Consider the following 9,532-nt stretch of genomic DNA (forward strand, 5'->3'; position numbering starts at 1 on the left):
TGAATGAGGGTGGTCCAAAAAAATGTTTGACCAATCGCGGAGGCCTGAGTGCAGAATTGGAATAGTTTTACGGTATACCGCCCCAGTGTTCCTACCATTTGCAGAGAAGCACGCCCGGTTCCTTGTCACACCATACAGACGGCGCCTGCCTCTGCGCATGCGCCACCCACGCAGGAGGCAGCGTTTCTACCAGAGAGCTCGCCTTTGTGCACAGCGTTCGCCGCCAGTGTTTCCCAGTAAACATTACGGTTGCATAAGCCAAGCTGCAGTTGCAGGGAAGCGTGAGAAGTGTCGCGTGGTTGGTGCGCGCGGGGCACAAGCACGCAGGGACGCACCGAAACGTACACCCGCTTGCTTGGACACAAAGGGAATGCTCCCTCCTTTATTGGGCCCGAACATATATAGAGACACATACAGGGGGCGCCACACTCTGGTGGCAGCCTAACAAATGGGGCTGAACGGTGGCGACCTCTACATCTCCCCCCTTGAAGCATTGGAGGTTAGACGGGAGAGATTCAGGAAGCCAAAAAACATTAAATGTTTCACAATTTCAAACGGCGCGGCGGAACAATAGGCCGGCCGTAACGTGTTCGTGTCACACCGTCACTGCGGTCCCTGGCTGCAGGGGACTGTTGCACAGAGTGTCCGAAGGGGACCGTCGATTCCACGATGTTGGCAGGCCGAGGTTCCTGTAGTGGTGGTGGTTCCTCTCCGGAGGCAGTAGGCCCAAAAGGCACTAGGTGACGCCGGTTGCGCTGTAGGGTGCCACCTCGCTGCGTTTCGACCACGTAGCTTCTTGGTCTTTGCCCCGGACTGAGGACCCTAGCCTGCACTTGATCAGGTCGCACCCAGACACGCTGTCCTGTTTGGAGTGGCGGCAAGTCTCGAGCTCCACGATGCCTGTTGTAGTCGTCGGCCTGCTTCTGCTTGTAAGTCGCGTACTTGACGACAACTTCTTTCATTGGGGGCCAGTTGGGACATAGCTGGGAGCCTTGCTTTGAGACTCTGGTTCTGAGTTGACGTCCCATCAATAGCTGGGCTGGACTAAAGCCGTTGACTCCTGCAGTGTCCCTATAGCTGAGCAGAGCCAGATAAGGATCCTTAGACTTGCGAAACAGGTCCTTGATAGTACGCACCATCCTCTCCGCCTCTCCGTTCGATTGAGGGTAGTGTGGGCTGCTGGTTCTGTGGTTAAAGCCGTATGATGCTGCAAATACCGCGAACCCTTGCGACGAGAACGGTGGGCCGTTCTCTGACCTGACTTCTTGCGGGATTCCATGGCGGGCAAAGATGGATTTGAGAGCGTCAATGACTGCCTGAGCTGTCGTGCTCCTCAGGGTCACTACCTCAGGGAACCTTGAGTAATAGTCCACCACCAGGATGAACGTCTGGCCGTTGAGGTGGAACAAGTCTATTCCAAGGAATTCCCAGGGATGTCCAGGTAGGGCCGTAGAGAGCAGGGGCTCGGCAAAGTTCACGCGGGTGGAAGCGCACTGTTCACAGTTGGCAACGAGAGAGGCGATGTCTGTCGAGATACCGGGCCACCAAACTGACTCCCGAGCTAGGGCTTTAGTCCTGTTGATGCCCTGATGACGTTCATGCAACAGCGTCAAGACCGCTGGCCGAAGGGACGATGGGATGACTATCCGGGCGCCTTTCAGCAGAACACCGTCGCAGACAGAGAGCTCGTCTGCCACCGAGGCGTACTTTGAGAGGTGCAGTGGTATCGTGGTCTTTTTAGGCCAACCATTCTGGCAGTAGGAAGCGAGGGCTTTGCACTCGCCATCGGACTCTTGTGCCGGTCGCACGTCTTTGGGGCTGAGTGGCAAGACTTCCGACGTGTAGCCGACTACCTGTGCTGCAAAAAGTTCGATAGTGTCTAGAGGAGTGGGTGGCTTGTAGGTGATGCGCGACAACGTATCAGCTGTGGCTAGCAGCTTTCCTGGCACGTGCAGCATACGGAACTGGTATCGCATGGTCTTTAGCCGTAGTCTGAATACGAGGCGGCAACATGTCCAGTTCCATCTTGCCCAGAAGTGAAACGAGTGGCAGGTGGTCAGTCTCGACGTCGAAGGGGACGCCACGGACGAACTCGTCGAACCTTTGGATAGCCCACGTCGTTGCCAAAGCTTCTTTTTCAGTCTGGCTGTAACGCTGCTCGGTATCGGTCATTGACCTCGAAGCGAACGCGACTGGGCGGCGCTCTCCTGAGGGTTGCGTCTGTAGCAAAACTGCGCCGAGTCCGAATGAGCTTGCGTCAGCAGACACCGTAGTGGCGTACGACGGGTGGTACTTGGCCATGCACCTGTCTGGCGTCAAGAGTTCCTTGATTTTCTCGAATGCTGCCTCTTGCTCGTGCTGCCACACCCAACTCGCACACTTGTTCAGTAACGCTCTGATGGGAGCTGTGACGTCCGAGATATGTGGCCAGAATCTGGCAAGATGGTTCACCATTCCGAGTAGTCTTCTAACGCCAGCGATGTCCGTTGGAGCTTCCATGGCTTTGAGTGCTTCGACCTTGCCCGGATCTGGCCTGATGCCCTGTGTTGAGACGACAACTCCGAGGAAGGAGACCTCGGGTACCCCAAAGCGACACTTGTCCTGGTTCAAGGTGATACCTGCTTTTGCAAGGCGAGATAGCACCTGGCTCAGTCTGGCGTCATGTTCCTGGCGGGTGCGTCCAAAAACCACAATGTCGTCTATCATATTGGCGACTCCATATTCGCCCTCCAGGATTCTTGCCATCTGCTTTTGGAAGTACTCTGGTGCGGAGGTGATGCCAAAGGGGAGCCGAAAGAAGCAGTATCGGCCATATGGGGTGATGAGTGTCGTAAGCTCTTGGGAGTCTTCAGAGAGCTTCACCTGGTGGAAGCTTGCGGTCGCGTCCAACTTCGTAAAAACTGTTGCATCGCCGAGGAGGCCAAGGACTTGCTCGACAGTTGGCAGAATATGTCTTTCACGAAGGACGACCTTGTTGAGTTGTGTTAAGTCGACGTAGAGGCGGTAGGAACCATCGCCTTTCCGGACGACGACGAGACCCGAGCACCATGGTGTTGGCTTGTCGACCCTACGGATCACGCCTGCGCTTTCCAATTTGTCGAGCTCGCGGTGGACTATCTCGAGCAGCGGGATGGGGATCCTGCGAGGTACGCTTAGCGAGAAAGGTACTGCATCGAGTTTCAACAGGATGGTGTACTCGACCTTGAGAGTGCCCAATCCATTAAAGAGCTCGGCGTGCAGCGTCGCTTTTGAAGTCTTGAGTTGATCGAGAAACCGAACTACTTGGAGGGCTTGGAGCGCCGGCAGTCCCAGAAGAGGCACAGTGAGAGACTGGATCACGTAGAGACGCTGACAGCTTGCTTTCCCTTGCCACTGAAGTCGTGCCACATACGAGCCCAGCACGCGCAGTGGCTGTCCTCCCGGGCCCGTGAGCAGAGTGTCGACTTGGTCAAGTTTGGCAGGCAAAGTAGGAAAGTCGCTGGGAACGGCAGATACTTCGGCTCCGGAGTCAACCTGGCGGGCGTCGCAACGGCGTTCAGGTGAACGGAGCTTAGCTTGTACTGCTTGAACTTCCGCGAGCGGCATACTTTGGCGAGGTGGCCTTTCTTTTTGCAGAAGTTGCAGGTGGAGCGACGGGCCGGGCAGTCTGAACGTCGATGAGGCGTGCGGCCGCAGAATTCACGTCTGGACGGCTCGCATGAGCGTTCTGCTTGCGGCTGCGGCGAACGAGGCTTAGCGCCGGAGTGACGACGAGACGGGAACTTGTTAGCGTTTGCGGCGTCGAGGTTGAGCTCGTGGGAGTGCTCGGTGCGTCGGCGTCTGTCGGCGTCTTCGGATTGACGGGCTTGCGTCCAGGCATCCTGTAGCGTCAACGTCGCGTTCCGGCACAGCTGGTCCGAGAGACGCGAGTCGCGGAGGCCGACGACGAACCGGTCGCGTACGAGCCTTTCCTCGACAGCAGCAGACGGATAGTTACACCGCTTAACCATCTTGCGCAGTTCTGCGTAGTATGTGTCGACGTTTTCGTCGGGCAGCTGAACGCGTCTGTGGAACCGTGACGATTCGTAAAGCTCGTTTGCCGGGTGCACGAAGTGCTCAGTGAAGCGGGTGGCAACGACTTGGTATGAAGCGAGCGACTGGGCGTCGAGCGAGAAAGTCTCGAGAAGCGGGCGGGCCTCCGGGCCCATGCAGTACAGTAGCGAGCGTACCTGCGTGTCCTGCGACGCATGCGTCAGTCCTGGAACCGCTGCATATTCTTCGTAGCGGCTGAGCCATGTCACCCACGTTGGCGGGTTCGCGAAGTCGAACGGTGCCGGCGGCTGGAAGTTCACGCCGTACTGTTTCGGCGGCTCGCCGGTCTCGAGTGACATCTTGGTACCTTATCCGGCCACTTCTGACACCATGTCGCGTGGTTGGTGCCGCGCGGGGCACGAGCACGCAGGGACGCACTGAAACGTACAGCCGCTTGCTTGGACACAAAGGGAATGCTCCCCCCTTTATTGGGCCCGAACATATATAGAGACACACACAGGGGGCGCCACACTCTGGTGGCAGCCTAACAAATGGGGCTGAACGGTGGCGACCTCTACAAGAAGCAGTCAGGGTTCTTTGGATGCTATCGCGTTCCACTCTTAAAGGCGAAGCTCCAGACCGGGACACTTCTCTAGGCGCTTAGAAACCTATGGGGCACCATCACGGCGATTCAAGCCGTGATGGCGCCCACGGTAAAATGCAGTTAGTCTTTAACGAGGCTAGTCTTAGGGCTTTGTACAGTCCCTTCGTTCGTGTTCCGCAACTGTGCCCTGTAGACATGCAGATAAAGTAGGGGGAACAAGTGAATACTAAGTCTTGGCGCTTGGTGTTCCTGCACAAGCCAAATATTTGGTTCTTGCATGCTCTAGAATAAGGAGACTCACGTATTGCGGTATAACTGTCACCGTCGGTTGGTTTGCCGTTACTCCTTCTTCTTCTTCTTCCCCTACTAAACCTATCGCACGTGTCAATAGGGGTGTATTCACCAAGTGGAAATGTAAAACTTCTTATACCAGTTTTGTAAAGGTTAGGTTACTTAAAAAAAAGTAATGTTATTGCGAATTTGACAGGAACATTACAGAAAGAAAATGTTTTCATAAATTATTGTTGGCCGAGCCGGAAAGAAGTAAAATACAGATTTCTCCGAGCGTATTTCCCCAGCGCCATCAGTGAAAAATTGATGGAACTATATTGTGGGATATGGACAAAAGGTCATAAAATGGGCGAACGTATAAACAAAATAAAACAAACAATTTACATGCGGTGAAATGGGCGAATCCCTTAGTAGAAACGTAGTCGTCGTTGACATCGGCGACACGCTGTACAAGTCATCGCCACTCAAAATTCAATGCCACACGAACATTTTTGAGACATTTGACAAGCTACACGGAGGATGACCTGTAACCGAAACCTTACCGAACGTAAAGATATAGCGTGGAGAAGCAATAACATAAGGCTGTAAGAGCAACTTCGATGGTACGACGTGCACAACGACCGTGTTGCCTATTGTAGTAAAGATGTTGGCAAGCAGAATTAGAAGAATGTTATATACTGTGTTTTCCAAACACAATAATCGGTAATAACTCGATACTTTTGCTACTGTCGAACATACCACTTCATTATCCCTGGACGAAAAAAAGAAGCCAACAGTATGGCAGGTAGCCTCGATGTTCTAAGGGTCGTCAGCTTTGCATTTGGCAATATCCATCGTACGCCCTGGCATTCAACGAAGACGAGGTTCCATATAGCGGTATAAGAGTTTAAATTATATGGAGAATTTACATTGTGTCGATGAAGGGTTGTCGATGAAGGGATAACTACTAATTCCGTCTAAGGTATGATGTATAGCATGTTAAACAACTCATGCGCTAACGGAAATGCGAATAGGGGATGTTTTTTTGCCTGCTTCGGAGAAAATTTGGATGATGATGATGATGATGCTGATGATGGTGAATTATCTTATTACCTTGATAACAGCCTTCGAATGACCCTTAAGCGCACGTCATGGACACGGGGTTGTTTTGCCGATAATGCACAAATCTTAGACCACGACACCCGAGATAATCAGCGCCCCGCAACCACTGCCGAATGCCACTTGGCCATGGCGATTAGCCGCACTGGTGATCAACAATCCGATTGTCCGTCATCTCCCACAGAGTTAAAGTGGTAATGCGATGGCTATGACATTGGTCTGCAGAAAACAAGTTCGCCGGTTGGATGCATGTCGCGGCGCCGGGTTTTGATGGATGGTAACGGCAAGAACGCTCGCGTACTTAGAATTACGTGCAGCTTAATGAACCCCAGGAGGTTGCAATTAATGACGCGATGGCGTTAGGTGCCCCGTGTCGTGGAACGTACTTCGTCCTGTGTCCCGCATCCAGCGTCGATCGTCTTGTGAGCGAAAAATCATTCTGAACCACGCATAGCCAACTACGCAGGCACTTCGTGTAGCGCAGAAACGTTACTCAACTAATTGAATTCCTCAAAGTAAAATGCGTCACAAAAATTGTAAAGTCCGACTTACACACAACCTACAGACATGATAGCACCGGATAGTAATTTGAATATACGAGAAAACATAATTCTGTTGCGCGGGAACTCGAACACAAACCCCTTTTCCAGCGTTTCTGCCATTCAGAGAGCGGCGTACCTGGTTTCTTGGCAAACCATCCAGATGGCGCTCCCCACCGCGCATTCTCTCTCTAAGAGGCCCTCTCTCTCTATGTACCGCGATACTCGCTTATGTACGGCATGTTCCGCCGTCTTGCCTACGCACGAGGTAAGCGAAATTGGCCGCATGTTCTCCGCCGCAGTGGTTTACCGGGTTTTGTTATTAGTATGACCAAATCCTCTTTTCAGACCTCTAGTACTCGTCTGTTTCCAACGCTCTGTTCATTTCTTCGGTGAGCTTCTCCACCGACTTTCCGTCTAGGTTTCTCAACAGTTTGTTCGAGACCCTGTCAGCGTCCGTCGCAGAGCATCCGTTGAGGCCTTGTAAGGCATCCCAAATTTCCGATTCCGTGAAGGGCGCGTCGAGCTCTTCGACCTCTGTGCCGGCATATTGTGGATAGTGCCATCTCCTGACGGGCCCAGTGGCAGATACGTCTCCGCCAGCTCCTTTAGGAACTCGCTCTCCGTTTTGCCCTGCTCCTTTTGCTTGTGTAAAATCCTATCGATTGCCAATCACTGATTGCCTTTGGATTGCCTGTCGTCTAACAGTTTCTTGAGGAGGTTCCATTTTCGCCCGGTTCTCATTTGTCCGTCTACCGAAGCACACACACGTCGTTCCACTGTTGCTTGGAAAGCTTGATCGAGTGCGCTTCGATTTCCCAGTTTAGTGCCGCTACTTTCTTTCGCAGTCTGCGATTTTTCTCTGCGTTTTCCACCTGGCCGTGATGGAATTCTTTGCCTCTAATAGGTGTGCCAATCTCGCGTCCATCCTTTCCACGTTCAGTTTAGTTTGGACAACCCTCGTCGTGGTGCTAAAGTCTTCTTTGAGTCTTCTAAAAAGGCTGTCTAGGTCCGCGTATTCGCTTGTGTCTTTTTTCCTTATTTTGCGGAAGGCGTCTCAGTCGGTGACCTTAAATTCTCTCGGTGGTGCCGCCCTGATGGGGATCGTCACCGCCAGTATGTACTGGTTGCTGCCGAGGTTCTCGTGCAGGTTGCGCCACTCGGCCCCTCGCAGGTCGGGCGTCGTGTGCCGCGCCACCGACGTGCCTAGTCGAGTCGGACAGCGGGGGTCCGTCACCAGCTCTAGCGAGCACATAGTGACTGCCTGAAATAGCCGCTCTCCCTTAGGCTTTGGCCTTGCGTAACCCCAGGCTCCGTGGGGAACGTTAAAATCTCCTGCCACTATTAGCGGGACTGGAATGTTGCTTAGAAGAAGATGATGTCCGGCGTTGAGACTACTGCCTTAAACATGCCCGTAGTGGGTATGAGTAAGTGAGGACAAAAAAGACGTAGTCCGCTTCATAAGGGCTGTTTACGAAATCGCGTTCAAGGCAAGTTCCGGTGTTGTGACTACCACTTGGAAAATCATTCAATCCGACTCGTTGTTCCTGGAACATGTCTTCCGTACATACGGTGTTTGACTGCTGTGCTGATTGTTGCATCCAGAAGACATTCAAGAGCACCTTCAAGTGGACAGGAGACAGGCAGTCGCCCATCAATATTGTGCCACAAAGAGTTGTTCCGGATCCGTCACTGAGCGACAAACCATTGAAGTGGTCGGATGGTGGCCTGTGTTGTACGAGTGTCTCTAACACCGGCTCCACGTGGCAGGTGAGCGTCAAGGCACGGGGACCTAACATTCGCGGAGGACCTCTGCAGCATGAGTACCAACTGGACCGGTTGCACGCACACTGGAACAAGAACAGCGAAACCGGCAGTGAACACACTGTGGATGGGAAATACTACGCCGGCGAACTGCATCTGGTGCACTACAACACTTCGTTGTACAAGTCGTTCACGGAGGCTACTTCGTCTGAACAAGGGCTCGCGGTGCTGGCTGTGTTCCTGAAAGAAGGTGCGCCTCACTCACAGCTGAAAGGCATCGTCGATTGCATCCCGTACATCCCATACAAAGGAATGAAGTGTGCACTGCAGCAGCCGTTAGACGTCGACTCGCTGATTCCCGCGGGAAGTTCGTACTGGACATACGAAGGCTCCCTGACCACGCCGCCTTGGTACGAGAACGTGACTTGGATTGTCTACAAGCAGCCCATCGAAGTGTCGCCAGATCAGTTGGTGGCATTTCGCAAGTTGATGTCTTACGAGGAAAAAGCTGATCAGCATAAGTCAGCCGATGGCCCCATTGACAGCAACGTGCGGCCTACGCAACCTCTCAAGCGCCGCGTTGTGCGAGAGCCCTTGGCAAAGCAGGGGCACGACGGCCGTCTTCCTTAGGTGGCCTTACCACGAGCACGTGTCGCGACATCAGTGCACTCAGAACTGGAGTTTGCCATCAAGAACTGAGGGGTTGACAGGACGTAGCGCAAAATTGCCGTAACAGTAGAAATTGTGCCCTTAAATGAAGCGATAAATTTATTAAAATTGTAACGACAGGCTTTTCATGTATCTATCTGCGTCAATTAGTCTGTCACTTGAGCTTTATCAACGCAGATCATATATGCACGGTGTCCAGCGTGGCGATTTGCGAATGTCCTAAAGTCCCCGTGAGCGTCAGGTCTTTCCTACCGTCCCATTACAAGTGCTTACTCTAATCACATTTAAAACCGATAGTTCAACGATAGTTAGTTATTGTATGGTAAGCCTAGCTATTATCCAGTCGTGACGGTGTTTATTGGCATCCCCTTTAAAACAGGGCGAGAACAAATGACTGCCACCAAGACTGCTTGATTTATCCACTTCTTACTGCACCTATCGCCCTTTAGCTTTTTGCATATCTCATCTCGAACTTATATTTCGTATTTGAAACCTCTATCGCTATATCGCACCGTTGCCTACGCTTGCAATCACTCCGGTTCTATCAATCTCTGCC

The 9,532-nt window shown here is 52.6% G+C and overlaps 1 protein-coding gene and 1 pseudogene across 1 annotated transcript; one reads left to right on the top strand and one right to left on the bottom strand.

Annotated features, from left to right (window-relative positions):
- Nucleotides 1–2,137: 2,137 nt before the first annotated feature.
- Nucleotides 2,138–4,370, bottom strand: LOC142588643 (uncharacterized). The gene is made up of 3 exons (XM_075700470.1): nt 3,588–4,370; nt 2,282–3,513; nt 2,138–2,231 (listed from the first exon to the last, which is right to left on the bottom strand). Exons 1-3 carry the CDS (start codon nt 4,368–4,370, stop codon nt 2,138–2,140), a joined length of 2,109 nt encoding a protein of 702 aa, XP_075556585.1.
- Nucleotides 4,371–8,097: 3,727 nt separating this feature from the next.
- Nucleotides 8,098–8,937, top strand: LOC142588644 (carbonic anhydrase 1 pseudogene; annotated as a pseudogene).
- The last annotated feature ends 595 nt before the right edge of the window (nt 8,938–9,532 follow it).

Source organism: Dermacentor variabilis, chromosome 7, assembly GCF_050947875.1.
Source record: "Dermacentor variabilis isolate Ectoservices chromosome 7, ASM5094787v1, whole genome shotgun sequence".
In the NCBI taxonomy this organism is placed as follows: Eukaryota; Metazoa; Arthropoda; class Arachnida; order Ixodida; family Ixodidae; genus Dermacentor; species Dermacentor variabilis.